Below are 17,953 nucleotides of genomic sequence, written 5' to 3' on the forward strand. Positions count from 1 at the left end.
GGGCACTCCACTAGTCACCATCCGCCAATCCGAATAGCACCCATTGACCCCCTCTCTCTGCCTCCTATTTGACAACCAGTCCTCTATCCACGCTAACACCCTACCCCCAACTCCATGCCCCCTGACCTTCTGTAATAACCTCTTGTGAGGTACCTTGTCAAACGCCTTCTGAAAATCCAGAAAGACCACACCCACCGGCTCTCCTCTATCCACCGCCCTAGACACAGTTGGACGCGGTGGGCTCGAGGAGGAGTTCTTGGAATGCTGTCGGGATAGTTTCCTTGAACAGTGTGTGTTGGAGCCGACGAGGGAGCGAGCTATCTTGGATCTGGTGTTATGTAACGAGGCAGGTAGAATTAGGGACCTTGTGGTGAAGGATCCTCTTGGGGAGAGTGATCATTGTATGGTGGAGTTTCTGGTGCAGATGGAGGAGGAGAAAGTGGGTTCCCGGACACGCGTCCTTTGTTTGAACAGAGGGGAGTGCGGAAGGATGACAGAAGAATTGGCGAATGTTGACTGGGGGAGTGCGTTGGAAGGTAGGTCTGCTGAGGAGCAGTGGAGGATCTTTAAGGAGATCTTTCTTGGTGCTCAGCAGAAATTTATTCTGATGGTTAAAAAGGACTGTAGGAGGACATAACGAAGGAGGTGAAGGAAAGTGTTAAATTAAAAGTGGAGGCATTTAGAGTAGCTAAGAGTAGTGGGCAAGAAGAGGATTGGGAGAGGTTTAAATGTCAACAAAGATTGACAAAGAAGTTGATAAAGAGGGGTAGGATAAACTATGAAGCTGGGCTAGCGCTTAATATAAAAAAGGATAGCAAGAGTTTTTATAAATATATAAAACGGAAGAGGCTGGCTAGGGTGAACGTTGGACCCTTAGAGGATGAGAGGGGGGACTTAGTGGTAGGGGATGGGGAAATCGCTGAGGCCTTGAATAACTTTTTTGTTTCGGTCTTCACGGAGGAGGACGTGAATAATTTGCCGGGTGTTAGCGATGGAAAGATGGTAGGACAGGAGGGTCTCAATGACATTATTGTTACTAGAGAGGCGGTGCTCGACAGACTGGAGGGACTGATTGTGGACAAGTCCCCAGGACTGAATGGAATGCATCCAAGGGTTCTGAAAGAAATGGCGGAGGTGATAGTGGATGCCTTGGTGGTTATTTTCCAAACGTCGCTGGATTCCGGGTAAGTGCCGGAAGATTGGAAAACGGCTAATGTTACGCCGTTGTTTAAGAAGGGTGGCAGGCAAAAGGCAGGGAATTATAGGCCGGTTAGTTTAATGTTTGTTGTAGGTAAAATGTTAGAATCCGTCATCAAGGAGGAAATAGCGAGGCATCTTGAGGGGAATTGCTTAATAGAGCAGACGCAGCACAGTTTCGTTAAGGGGAAGTCGTGTCTGACAAATTTATTGGAGTTCTATGAGGATGTGACTAGGGCGGTGGATAGAGGAGAGCCGATGGATGTGGTCTTTCTTGATTTTCAGAAGGCGTTTGACAAGGTACCTCACAAGAGGTTAATTGCAGAAGGTCAGGGGGCATGGAGTTGGGGGTAGGGTGTTAGCGTGGATAGAGGATTGGCTGTCAAATAGGAGGCAGAGAGTGGGGATTAATGGGTGCTATTCGGATTGGTGGTTGGTGACTAGTGGAGTGCCCCAGGGGTCGGTGCTGGGGCCTCAGCTATTTACCATTTATATAGATGATCTGGAGGAGGGAACCGAGTGTATGGTGTCGAAATTTGTTGATGACACCAAGATTGGTGGAACGGCAAATTGCGCGGAGAGTGTGGAGAGTCTGCAGAAGGATCTAGATAGGCTGGGCGAATGGGCCAGGAACTGGCAGATGGAATTTAATGTTGGCAAATGCAAGGTGGTCCACTTTGGTAGGAATAATGGTAGGAAGGGCTATTACTTACGTGGCGAAAAACTGCAGCAGGCGACGGTGCAGAGGGACCTCGGGGTCCTTGTGCATGAGTCGCAAAAACCCAGCCTGCAGGTGCAGCAGGTGGTCAGGAAGGCGAATGGGATGCTGGCCTTCATAGCGAGGGGGATTGAATATAAAAGTAGGAAGGTCTTGCTGCAGCTGTATAGGGCACTGGTGAGGCCGCAGCTGGAGTACTGTGTGCAGTTTTGGTCGCCGCACTTATGCAAGGATATTTTGGCCTTGGAGGGAGTGCAGAGGAGGTTTACTAGGCTGGTACCGGAGTTGAGGGGGTTGAGCTATGAGGAGAGGCTGAATAAACTAGGCTTGTACTCGTTAGAGTTTAGAAGAATGAGGGGAGATCTCATTGAGACGTATAAGATGATGAATGGGATGGATAGGATAGAGGTGGAGAGACTCTTCCCACTCAGAAAGGACGGTAGGACTAGGGGGCACAGACTCAAGATGAAGGGGGGGGGCAGTTTAGAACAGAGTTGAGGAGGAACTTCTTCACTCAAAGGATGGTGAATCTCTGGAATTCTCTGCCCGTTGAAGTGGTGGAGGCTGCCTCGCTAAATATTTTTAAGACACGGGTTGATGGGTTTTTGATAAGCGAGGGGATTAAGGGTTATGGGGAGAGGGCAGAAAAGTGGAACTGAGCCACGACAGATCAGCCATGATCTTATTGAATGGCGGGGCAGTCTCGAAGGGCTAGATGGCCTACTCCTGCTCCTATTTCTTATGTTCTTAGATGTTAAACTAACTGGTCTATAGTTCTCCCTTTTTGAACAAGGGAGTTACATTGGCTGTTTTCTAATCCTCTGGTACTCTCCTAGAATCTACGAGTTACAAAAAATTTCAACCAATGGGTCCACTATCTCCGCAGTCATTTCCATTAAAATCCTGGTGTGTAGTTCATCGGGTCATAGAATCCCTACAGTGCAGAAAGAGACTGTTTGGCCCATTGAGCCCACCCAGGCCCATAATCCCACATATTTACCCTGCTACTTCCCCTGACACAATTCAGCATAGTCAATCAACCTAACCCCGTACATCTTTGGAATGTGAGACGAAACGGGAGCACCCAGAGGAAACTCACGCTGACACAAGGAGAACGTGCAGACTCCACACAGTCACCCTAAGCAGGAATTGAACACAGGTTCCTAGCGCTGTGAGACAGCAGTGCTAACCACAGTGCCACTGTGCTGTCCTGGCGGCTTGTCCGCCTTTAACCCCTTGAGTTTGCCTAATACTTGATCCCTGAGGATGAGGATTTTTGTAATTTCTACCACGTCATTTGAATCAGTCCATCTGATATCTTAGGAATGTTTGCAATGTCTTCCATGGTGAAGACTGTTGCAAAAGTTTATTCAGCATACGCGCCATTTCTTTGTTCACTGTTATCAATTCACCAGTCTTGTTCTGTAGAGGTCCCACATTTACTTTAGCTGCCCATTTCCTATTTACTTATCCATAGAAACTTTTACTGTTATAATGCTGCATGCAAGTTCTCTCTCAAAATTCATTTTCTCCCTTGAGCTTTAAAAACTTGTCAGTCCTTTAGTCTAACTCTACCCTTTGCCACTTTATATATTTGGTTTTCAATTTAACATTATCCTTGACCACTGTGTTAATCAAGGATTTTACCTCTTCCTCATGGAATCCCTCTTTCTGATTGGGATAAATTCCTGCTGAGACTTTCGAACGAGCTGTTTGAATATCTGCCGCTACTCATCTACTGACCTTATCTTAGCTTGTTTACCCAGTTCACCTTAGACAACTCCTCTCTCATACCATTATAATTGCTCTCATTTATGTTGAAGACACCAGTTGTGGACCTATGGCCACAAACTGTATCCGGAATTCTATCATATTGTGGTCACTGCCGCCTTGAGGATCCACTACCACAAGATGCCTTATTAGTCATTCTTCATTACACAGTGGTTAGCACTACTGCCTCACAGCACTAGGGATCCAGGTTCAATTCCTAGCTTGGGTCACTGCATGTTCTCCCTGTATCTCTGTGGGTTTCCTCCAGGTGCTCTGGTTTCCTCCCACAGTACGAAAATCCATGCTGGTTAGGTGCATTGGTCATGCTAAATTCTCCCTGAACAGGTGCTGTGGGGATTTTCACAGTAACTTCACTGCAGTATTAACGTAATCCTACTTGTGACACTTGGGACAGCGCAGTGGCACAGTGATTAGTACTGACGTCTCATAGTGCCAGGCACCTGGGTCCAATTCCCAGCTTGCGTCACTGTCTGTGTGGAGTTTGCATGTTCTCCCCGTGTCTGCGTGGGTTTCCTCTGGGTGCTCCATTTCCTCCCACAGTCTGAAAGACGTGCTGGTTACATGCATTGACCCAAAAAGGCGCAGGAGTGGGGCAACTAGGGAAAATTCACAGTAACTTCATTGCAGTGTTAATGTAAGCCTTATTTGTGACTAATAACTAAAACTTTACTTTTACTTTAACAAATAAACATTAAATTTTAAACCAAACCTAAAACAGCCCACTCCAGGTAGGTTCCACAACATACTGCTCTACAAACCAATCCCTGATGCACTCCTCAAATTCTTCTTCTACGCTACTCTTGCTGGTTTGGTTTGTCCAATCAATACACTTCACATTGGGAATCTAAACTTACATTTCATTGTCTCAGTCAAGCCTGAATTAGAAGCTACAAAGTCATGTATTTCAAACAAAAGTCCAAAGTATCAATGTGGTTCAACAATAGCCCATGAATTGTGGGTTCAAGCCCTACTAGATTTCATTACATAAATCAATTCTGGTTTCTCTGCAGTACTAACAAAGTGTTATTTACACTGTTGTAATCTCAGGTGAAAAACTAAACCAGTTCACTGAGATGGATCCAAACAATTCCCACCATTAGTTGATCAGCTGATTATTTATTTAATTCACTACTTTTGACGAATATTGCTTATTTAACAGGTAATTGGATAAGTAATTCACATCAATCTTCATGATAGAGGATACATATAACATTTTAGAAATAGCTGCAAGTCAGGAAATAGAAAGGGACGGAAGAGCTTGAAAAAAATTACATCACAGGGAAGTGGTACTGAGCAAACTGTTGGAACTGCGTACTGACAAGTCCTTGGATCCTGGTGGACTTCATCCAAAGATCTTAAAAGATGTGGATGATGAGATAATTGATGCATTGGTTTCAATTTTACAAAATTTCCTAGATTTGGGGAAAATTCAATTAGATTGGAAAATAACAAACATAACTCTTTTATTCAAAAAAAAAGGAGGAACCAGAAAGCAGGGAACGACACGCTAGTTGGTTTAAACATCCATCATAGGGAAAACATTAGAAGCCATTATTAAAGATGTTATAGCAGGAAACTTGGAAAAATTCAGGGAAAACAGACAATGTGAAAGTGAAATCATGTTTAACCAATTAACAGGAGTTCCTTGAAGAAGTAACATGTGCAGTGGATAAAGCGGAACCGGTGAATGTACTGTACTTAGACTTTCAGAAGATATTTCATAAGGTGCCACATCGAAGGTTACTGCGGAAGGGTAACATACTGGATGGATAGAAGGTTGGCTAGGCAACAGGAAGCAGAGGCCTAAATGGGTCATTTTCTGGTTAGCAAGATGTAATAAGTGCGTGCCACAGGGATCAGTGCTGGGGTCTCAACTTTTTAACCATTTATTTAAATGACTTGGATGAAGGAATTGAACGATGGTTGCTAAATTTGCTGATGACAAAGATAGGTAGGGAAGTAAGTCGTGAAGAGGACATCAGGAGACTACAAAGGCACATTGACAGGTTAAGTGAGTGGACAAAGATCTAGCAAATGGAGTATAACATGGAAAAATGTGAAACTGCCCGTTTTGGCAAGAATAATACAAAAGCTTATCATTTAAATAGTGAGAGATTGCAGAGTTCTAAGGTGCAGAGGGATCTGCGTATCCCAGTACAAAAAAGGTCATTATGCAGGTACAGCAAGTAATTCAGAATATTAAGAGAATGTTATTGTTTACTGCAAGAGGAATTGAATTCAAAAGTAGGAAGGTTATCCTTCAGTTATAAAGGATATCACTGAGGCCACACTTGGAGTACTGGTGTACAGTATTGATCTTCTTATTTAAGGAAGGATGTAAATACATTGGAAGAAATTCAAAGAAGATTTACTAAACTAATATCTAGAATAGGCAGGTTGGCTCATGAGCAAGTGTTGGATAGGCTAGGCTTGTACCTGCTGAAATTAAGAAGAAGCAACTTGGCTGAAAAATACAAGCTCCTGAGGGGGATCTGATAGGGTGGGTGTGGAGAGGATGTTTCCTCTTGCAAGAGAAGGTCTTATGAGGAAAGGCTGAGGGACTTGAGGTTATTTTCGTTAGAAAGAAGAAGGTTAAGAGGTGACCTAATTGAGGCATACAAGATGATCAGAGGGTTAGATAGGGTGGATAGTGAGAGCCTTTTTCCTCAGATGGTGATGGCTAACACGAGGAGACGTAGCTTTAAATTAAGGGGTGGTAATTATAGGATGGATGTCAGAGGTAGGTTCTTTACTCAGAGGGTAGTAAGGGCGTGGAATGCCCTGCCTGCAGCAGTTGTGGACTCGCCAACTTTAAGGGCATTCAAATGATCAGTGGATAGGCATATGGATAACACTGAAATAGTTTAGGTGAGAGGGTCATTAGACTGGTTCCACTGGTTGGCGCAACATCCAGGGCCAAAGGGCCTGTACTGTGCTGTAATGTTCTATGTTCTACGTTCTAAAACCAGGGGTCACTGTTTAAAAATAAAGGTTCCCTCATTTAAGGCAGAGATGAGGAGAATTTTATAAAGGTCATGAATCTTTGGAACTCGAGGAAGAGAGTCTTTGAATATTTTTAAGGCTGAGCTAGATAGATTCTTGATAAGCAAGGGGGTGAACAGTTATTGAGAATAAACAAAAACGTGGGTTTAAGATTACAATCTGATCAGCCATGCTCATTTTGAATGGCAGAGAAGGCTTGGGGGCCAAGTGGCCTACTCCTGCTCCTTATTTGTATGTTTGTATAAACAGTGATTGTAAGATGCTTTGAGGGTGTAAAAGACACTACATAAATGCAAGTTCTATCTGCCTATCCTTAGTTTCTGTAAAATTCAATAGCTCTTCAGATGCCAGAAACTTGTCCATCTCCTTTTCAACTTTCCTACTCAATTCTCTGTACTGAGTTTATTTGATATGTCATCCAACATTTCATTTTTGTCTGTTTTACACCATAGAAACATTAGGCTGACTGTGTTAATAACCTTCCCGACAATATCTCAAATCTTTCTCTCACTTTAATATCTTGAGTACATTCATACTGAGTGCGTGCCACATGACCTCCACCAAACGCCATTTCATAGTTAGCCAAGTTAAACTATTAAAAGGTCAGTGACAAACCCACCTCAATGTCAGCACCAAGCACAAAGAGGATTTGTGTCTGGTCAGTCTGGACTGAAATTGAAGTCAAGTCTCAGAAAATGGAGAGCAGCATCTCTTTTGTTTTAAACCAAATGTTCTTCCTATTTCCCAGCTGTAAAGGTATGAAGGAAACGTGCTCCGTGCTTCCAACAATACAGTTATTCTGTCACCTGCTAGGAAACAAGAAAGCAGCTCAAGCTCACTAACCTGTTAACACTTGGCAGTAGGATGCAGAGTAGGAACTCCCAATGGCACAGGAATTAAATCTTGTATGGTGTCTAAATAGTACAAAAGGTATATTGCATCTAAATGGCTTTGGCACAGGTCACTGCACAAGCTTCAAAATAGCCTCTGTGCCAGTCTGAGCTGCAACAGCAATGCTGGCTACTGACCTGCTTCCAAATGACTTCAGCAATGGTGGTTACACTGCAGCCAAATGTTTCTGGCACAGGTTGCTATACTGGCTCTTAAAGAACATCACCAAACATCCCTTGAATGGAAGGACTGGCAAGAGTTCTGCTTTCAAGTAAACTGGCAATACTGTTTTGCTATTGAACCACTGTAAGGGGCTGCTGGCTAAGCAGCAGGATTCATTTGCTGCCTCCCCCATGAGATTACAGTGGAAACCAGAGAAACACATCCCACTAACACAGCAGAAAGGGCATGGCATCAACCTAACTCAAAATTCAACTAATCATCCAGAAAAGAGGAATCCTTCAGCTTGTACTGGAGCCGGTGCAAGAGCTAAAAGGACAATGTGCCACTTAATCCCTTATTGATTTTCTTTTAAACTTGTTCATTTGATATTTCACGAGGGGACTTACCCTCACTCTTCACTAATGTCCCTAAATGTGAAGCATCAATGGGGAAGTTTTTGCTCCTCTCTACAATGAGTAGTATATCGACTATCCTTATCCTGCAGTACTCACTATGGGTCATTGGTGAACCTGGGTGATCGGGGCAGTGGGAATCCGTACAGATGACAGTACAACACATCAAAGCAGTAGCAGCACATCTCTGCGGTCACCACCAAGTTCCTCACATTCACTCCACTGGTCCCACTGAGCCCAGTTCCATTTGGACGGTTTCCCACTGTGGTCAACCCTGTCACAGGGCTGAGTGCAGAGTTCAAGGAGTTCAGGTTCCCATTGCTTTCCCGGTTGTTCCTCTCGCAATGGTTCTGGCTGTAGCTATGGTTTTGGCTGTGGTTGTGGTGGTTCCCCAGGGCTGTTCCAGACTGCAGGCCAGGCACTGAGCCACAACCTAGCCCTGTGCCAGGGTGGTTCAGCTGGTTGTGCACATTGCTGCCCGATAATTTGGGCTTCTTCACTCCGCAGCACCCTGCTGCTATCTTCTGCTCGAGCGTTGGCTCCACTTGAAGACACCGCCTCTTTCCCATCCTCCTCTGCAACGCAGTGTCAGCACGGCACCCTGAGCAAGAGAATGCCCAAAAATTAGAGACACAGCACTAACAAAGGTAACACACTAACTGGAAGTTCTCAAGGAATTAATACAAAATAAATGTGTAATACACCAGCACTGTAGCTCTGTTATTAAGTAGTAAGCATATATTTGCATACAGCAAAATTACAAGAATTTCTCCTCATCCCCATCTGTGTGTATTTCATATCACAGCCACTAACAATTTTCTCAGGAATGTATTCTGAAATTCTGTCCGTTCAAACTTGAGGTTGGTCTGGGAAGTATTTTGAACTTTACGAGAATGTGTAGAAGTTACATTGCATCACGGGTGGCAGGAGAAACTTGGTGGTTGATGCTGTGAATTGAGAGCTTCACGAGATTATGGTCATCACACTGAAGTGATCTGGGTTGGTTGTTTTTCCTACATAATGTATAGGCACCAACTTCCTAAATAAAAATGCCAACACTGAACTGTATATCACTACAGATTTATTAAATGGTGCTGCAACTACAAGCATTAGTTCACCCAGTCACGGCATCAATCACAGCTGGTTGATGTGCCACCCAACATCACCCCAATAATACCAAAACAAAGAATGCCACTCTGACACAGCACTCATATAGGCCACTGTACTCAGCATCATCTACACACAGCACCACAACACTGCATTGCCCAGAAACCAGTGCTGATCCAGATACACCATATTGCTATCTATTTCCACTATCTACGTTAGAAGCTCACAATACTGATCATTACATCAGTAATGAGACTCTTCTATTCTGTACCAATTTCATCATTATAATCATCTCATTTTTAAACAATCTCTTTTGGCATGTACTTACGGTGTACAGGCTAAACTGTGAATCACTAGGAAAGGAACAGAACAATGTAAATCAACAGATAACCCAATACAGTATTAAACTTCCACTGGTTTCAATACAATAATCATTTCTGGGGTTAGCATGTCTCTTCAATAACCTTTGAATCAAAATCCATGATAAAAATTAAGACCTGTTAGCAGCACAGTGAAATGGGAAATTAACTGAAGAACATGGGGCTTCAATCTGGTTTTGTGCATCTCTCTTCTTCAACTTCCAAGTTGACACAACAAAATGCAATAAAGGTGATGAAGCTAAACTGATTTGGAATTTGTCTCTGTTCTGGTGATGCAGGATTCTGGCAAAGATAAACATCAACAATCAAAACAGAGCCAAGCAAAATGTGACTTGAATAGAAAAAAGTTAAAGCCTTAGCCTCAATACAAGACTATATATTAATATACAACATTGAGACTTTTACAAACTGAAAGGAATTTTTAAAGACACCAGTCCCTATCCCAGAAATGGGATCCAAATTTTAGACTAAATGAACGAAGTCAAATTAAGGATCCAATGTTATGACGTATAACTATACTAGATTCTCTCAGTCATGCAAACTAAACAGTTTATTATATAATACCAGACATCCTTGACCCATCATGCAGCAATCACAGGCCGCGCACCGGACCGCACCGAGGCTGCAGTCACAGGCCGCGCACCGAGGCTGCAGTCACAGGCCGCGCACCGAGGCTGCAGTCACAGGCCGCGCACCGAGGCTGCAGTCACAGGCCGCGCACCGAGGCTGCAGTCACAGGCCGCGCACCGAGGCTGCAGTCACAGGCCGCGCACCGAGGCTGCAGTCACAGGCCGCGCACCGAGGCTGCAGTCACAGGCCGCGCACCGAGGCTGCAGTCACAGGCCGCGCACCGAGGCTGCAGTCACAGGCCGCGCACCGAGGCTGCAGTCACAGGCCGCGCACCGAGGCTGCAGTCACAGGCCGCGCACCGAGGCTGCAGTCACAGGCCGCGCACCGAGGCTGCAGTCACAGGCCGCGCACCGAGGCTGCAGTCACAGGCCGCGCACCGAGGCTGCAGTCACAGGCCGCGCACCGAGGCTGCAGTCACAGGCCGCGCACCGAGGCTGCAGTCACAGGCCGCGCACCGAGGCTGCAGTCACAGGCCGCGCACCGAGGCTGCAGTCACAGGCCGCGCACCGAGGCTGCAGTCACAGGCCGCGCACCGAGGCTGCACCGAGGCTGCAGTCACAGGCTGCGTACCGGACCACACCGAGGCTGCAGTCACAGGCTGCGCACCGGACCGCACCAAGGCTGCAGTCACAGGCCGCGCACCGGACCGCACCAAGGCTGCAGTCACAGGCCGCGCACCGGACCGCACCAAGGCTGCAGTCACAGGCGATGGATTGGATTACATGGAAGGTGTAACTAGGCTGTATACTTACTTTTACTGGAGTAACTTATTTCCCTTAAATTTAATTGGTCTAATAAAGAGGATAGGCAGGAACTGAGTCAGGTCATGCCACATGTACCAACTGATTCAAGAATAGCATCTTCCCTGCTGCCATTAGACTTTTGAACAGTCCAAAAATTTATTAAACTGATCTTTCTCTTTGCCCTATCGGTAACAATAACACTATATTCTGCACCCTCTCCTTTCCTTCTTCCCATGTACTCTATGAACAGTATATTTTGTCTGTATAGCTCACAAGAAACAATACTTTTCACTGTATCCCAATATATGTGACAATAATAAATCAATTCAATTCAATTTGGGAATTCCAGGATGTTTCTGAATCCTGAACAACCACATATGCAGGAAGTGTCGCTGACTGAAGGAGTTCAAGCTGTGAGTTTGAGGACATAAGCAATAGCTGGCATTACTGTAGTGCATACATGAGGCTGAGCGTTACATGGACAGCACATTTATGATGTGGCCATTCATTCCCCCCTCTACTTGCACACCAATAAGCCACAGAGTGCTTACCAGGCAGTCAGAGAGGATTGTGCAAGTAGTGCAGGAGTCCCTTGAGTTCATCTCACTCTCCAACCAGTATTCAGTTTTGAACACTGAATGTGATGGTTCTTTAGTGAAATGCAGCCAGAGCCAAGCCCACAACAGGTTCAACTTAGAAGAAGGAAGAAGGGAAGTTGAGAAATGAATAGTGATAGGAAATTCTACAGTTTGAGTACACACAGTCATTTCTGGAACTGCAGACATGAATCCAGGATGGCAGGTTATCACTCTGTCGTCAGGGTCAAGGATGGTTCTAAGCGCTACAGAGCGCTCTGAGGGAGGAGGGTAAACAGACAGAGGTCATGGTCCATGTCAGTAACAAAAACCTAGGTAGTGAAAGGTACGTGGCCCTGCAGTCAGGCTTTAGGAAGCTAGGAATTAGACTCAAAAATCAATACCTCAAAAGGCAATAATTCTTGGATTATTTCCAATGTCACGTTAGTGAGTATTGAAATGAGAGGACAGAGCAGATTAATGCATGGCTGGGGACACAGTGCAGGAAAAAGGGCTTTAGATTTCTGGAACGTTGGGAACATTTCTAGGGGAAACAAGGATCTTTATAGGTTAAGTAGAGTTGCACTTCAACAGAGTGGGGCCAATGTCACGGTGGGACAGTTTTAGTGATGTGGGGAAGGTTTAAACTAACCTGACAGGAAAATGGAACCTGGATTTGGAAAGAAAGAAATGCAGAAAGGTTTGGGAGAGATAAATAACATTACAGTAAGAAAGAAAGGTGGGTTCAGAAAGGGGCCAGTAATGAGGACTAATATAGTTTTACCTGAACACATGACACAAGGTTGGTGAGTTGCAAGCATAGTTAGTGACCAGCTCTATAAAGAACAGGAATGGAAAGAAAATATTCTTGGATGCAAGCTATTCAGGAAAGAGAGGGGTGGTAGTACTGATTAAAAAAAATTACAGTCTGGATCCTGGAGAGTAGAATTAAGAAACAACAGAGGTACAATTACACAACTTGGTTCATTCAATGAGCCACAAGTGAAAGATATGGTGGAGCAAATTTAGAGACAAAGGAGAAATGCAAAAACCATAGAGATACTGATAGAGAAAAACAGTAGATAATGGGGAATTTTCATTATCCTAATATTGATTGGAATCATAATAGTGTAAAGGACAGGGGAATTTCCAAAATGTGTTCAGTATGCTTCCCACTCTATGGGAAAGGAGACATTGCTGGATCTAACTCTGGAAAATGAGGTGGGCTGAACAGAACAAATTTTAGTAGGGGAACTTTTAGTAAACAGTGCTCATAGTACCATAAGTTTAATTTAGCTATGGAAAATGATGACGACCAATTTAGAGTAAAAGCATGCTTATCTGGGGAGAACCAATTTCCCTGGGATGAGACAAGATCTGTCCCAGGTAAATTGGAATCAAATATTGGCAGGTAACATGAGCTGAACAATGAGCTGCCTTTAGAGAGATAATCTGGGCACATCAAGAACAAAGACAGAACTCCCTGGATGATAAAGAAATGGCGATTAAGATAAAGTACAAAGCAGGCGCATGACAGGTGTCAAGTTGATAATACAAAAGAACTATAATGAAATCATGAAAAGACAAACTCAGATGACACAAAACTATGGTCAAGTCAAACTAGTCAACCATTCCATAGAACCATAGAATTCCAACAGCACAGAAATAGGTCACTGGCACATTCTCTGAAACAGCATCCTAACCAGGCCCTCCCCTCTGCCCTATCCCTATTACCCAGTGCAATTACCATAGCTAATCCATCTAACCTGCACATCTGTGAGACTGTGTAAGTAAACCGGAGGACCCAGAGGAAATCCATGTGGGGAGAATGTGCTAACTCCACACAGTCACCCAAGCTGGGACTCAAACGCGTATCCCTGATGCTGTGAGTCTGCCGTGTTAACCACTGAGCCACCATAAATTTATTTATTAGTCACAAGTAGGCTTACATTCACACTGTAATGAAGTTACTGTGAAAATCTCCTAGTCGCCACACTCTGGTGCCTGTTCAGGTACACTGAGGGAGAATTTAACATGGCCAATGCACCTAACCTGTACACCTTTGGACTGTGTAAGGAAACCGGAGCATCTGGAGGAAACCCACACAGACAGGGAGAGAATGTGCAAACTCCACACAGACCCAAGCGGGAACTGAACCCAGGTCCTTGGCACTGTCAGGCAGCAGTGCTAAATGCTGTGACACCATGCCACCCTGCATCATATCCCACCAAAACAATGCCTGTGACATGCTAACATTTCACACTGGTAGCTCCAGATTAGCCAAACTTGTCATATGATGGCACTAGAGTCAAACCACAAAAAAGCATGAAATCATGGAGCCCTGAGAAGAGCCCCAATAAATGCCTGTCCATTCGCCTGTTTCTCCAGTCAAAGCCACAAAGCCTGTAGTGATGCTTGGGGATTTCGCACTGCATCACAAAGATGCCGAAAACATGTCTGACTGCTTTGAAAACATGGTGGAATATATAATGCACGTCCAAAAACTACATACTCAGCTGAAAAAGATTTGTTTTTCCAGAGTTAACTCATCTTTAACAAGGTCAGGCCATTATAAGGTGTTTATAAACTGAATAAAGACCTTTTTCACATATTTATTGCTTTAGTTTGTATTCATTTGGCATTTGAATCTGTTGTTTTTGACATATTCTGCATTTGTAGACATATCAGTTTACATAGAGACACACTCGTATGGGAACAGGGCCTCCTCAGCTATCAAATTTGTGGACGGACCACCTGGGATTTTATCATCAGGACTTTATTGTAGGCTGAATATAGAAATTTCAGAAAAAACAAAATGGGGAATACATGAGACAGAGAGAATGAAAGGAGATTGGTAGTTTACATAAAAATGGAATCCAGATGTTTTGTTAATCAGCAGAATAGTGAAAGGATAGTAAAGGGGGGGATGGGGCCGATTAGGAAGCAAAAAGGAGATTTTGCATGGAGACAAAGGGCATACCTCAGGTACAAACTAAAATCTGTCATTATTAAAGAAGATGCTGCCAAGATCATAGTAAAAGAGGAGGGAGTTGAGATACTGGATGGTTCAAAATTGACGAAGAGATAGCAGTGGAAAGGTTAACTGTACTTTAAGTTGGTAAGTCACCAAGACGAGATGGGCTGCATTCTGAGGATATTGAGGAAGGCAGAAACACTGGTCATAATCTTCAAATCCTTCTCATTTATAGGGGTAATGCCAGAAGACTGCAGAATTACAAATGTCACACTCTTGTTCAAAAAAAAAGGCTGCAAAGCTAAATCTGGCAACTTCAGACTAGACAGTTTAACCTTAATGGTGGGAACATTTCCAGAAATCGCAGGACAAAGCCAACAGTCACTTGAACAATTATGCATTAATTAGGGAAAGCCAACATGGATTTGTTAAAGGCAAATTGTGTCTAACTAACCGGATTGAGTTTTTTTGATGAGGTAACAGTTGATGAAGGTGATGCAGTTGACGTTGTGCACATAGATTTCCAAAAGAATTTTGATAATGTGTCAAGTAACAGCATAGTTAAAGCTCATGAAATAAAAGGATTAGTGGCAGCATAGGCACAAAACTGGCTGAAAATGGTGAACAGATGTTTTTCCAGACTGGAATAAGATATATAGTGGGATTCTTCACAGGTTGATACTAGGACCACCATTTTTTATATCTAAAAAATATATATAATATAAATTTAGACCTAGACATATCTGAACAGGGCACAATTTCAAAATCTGTTGCAAAAAACCTTGTAAATATCATGAACCTTGAAGAGAAGAGCACAAAACTTCAAGACAACAGACAGACTGGTGGAATAGGTAGAAATTAGGCAGATGCAATTTAATGCAGAGACTGCATTTGGGGTAGAAATAAAGAGAAACAATATAAACTAAATGGTACAATTCTAAAGGGATGCAGGAACAGTGGAACCTGGGTATTTGAGCACAAATAGTTGAAGGTGGCAGAGTAGATTGAGAAAGTGGTTAAAAGGCATGAAAGGTCCTGGTTTTATAAATGGAGCCATAGAGTAGAAAAGAAAGGAAGTTATGATGAATCTTTATAAAATCTGGTTTCATCCTTAATTGAGTATTGTGTCCAATTCTGTGCATCACATTTTAGGATGTGAAAGATTTGGAAAGGGTGACAAAAAGATTCAAGAGAATGATCTCAGAGATGAGTGACTTCATTTACTTGGATGAACTGCAGATACTGGGATTGCCTTCCATAAAGAGAACACGGAGTGGAGATTTGATAAAGATGTTCAAAACTAAGAGGAGTCATGACAGAGTAGAGAGAGAAACTGGCCCCATAAGTGGAAGACCAACAAGCCAATGATGATGGTGACTGGCAAAAGAATCAACAGTGACATGGGGAAAATTGTCTTTTTATTTAATGCAGCAAGCGATTGGGATCTGCAATATGCCACATCAGAGGGCATTGCAGGCACAGGCAAACGCGGCTTTCAAAGAGGGATTCGATAACACCTGAAGAGAAAATATATGCAAGGGTACAGGGAGCGGATAGGGGAGCAGAACTACCTAAATTGTTCTTGCATACAGCTAGCACAGACAAAATTGATGAAATGGCCTCAAGTTCTACAACCATGCTATGATTCTGTTGTGTATAGGATTATGATGAGACAGTCCCAGGGTTTGTACTCGATGGAGACAGTCCCAGGGTTTGTACTCGATGGAGACAGTCCCAGGGTTTGTACTCGATGGAGACAGTCCCAGGGTTTGTACTCGATGGAGACAGTCCCAGGGTTTGTACTCGATGGAGACAGTCCCAGCGTTTGTACTCGATGGAGACAGTCCCAGCGTTTGTACTCGATGGAGACAGTCCCAGCGTTTGTACTCGATGGAGACAGTCCCAGCGTTTGTACTCGATGGAGACAGTCCCAGCGTTTGTACTCGATGGAGACAGTCCCAGGGTTTGTACTCGATGGAGACAGTCCCAGGGTTTGTACTCGATGGAGACAGTCCCAGGGTTTGTACTCGATGGAGACAGTCCCAGGGTTTGTACTCGATGGAGACAGTCCCAGGGTTTGTACTCGATGGAGACAGTCCCAGGGTTTGTACTCGATGGAGACAGTCCCAGGGTTTGTACTCGATGGAGACAGTCCCAGGGTTTGTACTCGATGGAGACAGTCCCAGGGTTTGTACTCGATGGAGACAGTCCCAGGGTTTGTACTCGATTCTGATGGATGATCCTAGGGTTGAGACTCGACATTGATTGCAATCCAGTACAAGCTGTGTCATTACACAATGGCGTCCAATAGTCTTTCAGGCTATTACTGCAGCCACTTCAAAACTCATTAGAGTAGAATATTTTGTCAATGTCTCAATCTTTATTCAGTGGTAGGTTAAATTTAAACCTTAACGCTTTGCCAGTTGAAGGCATTTTGTGGTGCTCTCGCAGCAAGATGATTTCTGCTAAATACCACCTGGGGAACAGCATAAACATGAGATTCAAGATAGCTGGGTAGGTAAATCCTGTGCAGTGTCAGAGTGCTCATCCACAAAAATGATGCACATAAATCAAGTCCAAAGTTTTTAAAGGCAGAATCAGCCTGAACAGGTTCTTTTGAGTGGATACAACAAAGGGCCAGTTCCAGTACTAGATATCCAATGCAAAATGTCTCACATTTTAAGGATTAAAATTCTTCTAGATGGTCCAAATACTAACCAAAATTGCCATACAAAATCACAAACACAATACCAGAACACACCTTTTAATATGCCATCTGGAATTTCACAACCATAATTCTTTCAATATTTACTATGATATACCACAGTTCACATCAGATTTCAAATGGTTCTCTGTGACAGTGAAAAACATTATGATGCCCAGGCTGCAGTCATAGCACAGGCATCAAGTTGAAAATGCAACCTCAGAATGACATGTCTAAATCTATACTAAGCTCTAATTGAGCAGTAATTAATAAGCTTGGGCACAGCTCCAGTTTGTTCACTTCGGAACTTTTTAACACTTATTATGGTTATAGGGTATTCAGTCTGAAGCTGAAGCCATGTGAAACTACATCAACCTGAATTTATATAGCACCTTTAACATTCAGAAATGGCCCAAAGTACTGCATGAAATGTAGGGTTCTCCATTGCTATCAATTTTAGCAACTTCAAAACTGAATCAAGATATAAAATGTTGTTTAATATGAAACACCTCCACATTGATACTAAACTTGCGTATGTTGGATTCACCACTGAATCTCAGACAACAGAGTGAGACACCTAGAGTTCCAAATGAGAAATTGCACAAGTCTGACCTGTAGGAATTCTCAAGATATTAAACACCACATTCCAATACCTAGGATTTCAC

At 43.6% G+C, this 17,953-nt stretch overlaps 1 protein-coding gene across 3 annotated transcripts in view; it reads right to left on the reverse strand.

The window, feature by feature from the left end:
* LOC145340856 (AMMECR1-like protein) overlaps nucleotides 1-17,953 on the reverse strand; it is a 69,092-nt gene that overhangs the window by 34,166 nt on the left and 16,973 nt on the right. For all 3 annotated transcript variants that reach the window (XM_080185317.1, XM_080185318.1, XM_080185319.1), the window contains one exon: nucleotides 8,275-8,776. In XM_080185317.1, coding sequence (XP_080041443.1) covers nucleotides 8,275-8,776 — 502 coding nt within the window. The remainder of the gene's footprint in view (nucleotides 1-8,274; nucleotides 8,777-17,953) is intronic.

Source organism: Carcharhinus amblyrhynchos, chromosome 3 (assembly GCF_965287045.1).
Source record: "Carcharhinus amblyrhynchos chromosome 3, sCarAmb.v2.hapA, whole genome shotgun sequence".
Taxonomy (NCBI): Eukaryota; Metazoa; Chordata; class Chondrichthyes; order Carcharhiniformes; family Carcharhinidae; genus Carcharhinus; species Carcharhinus amblyrhynchos.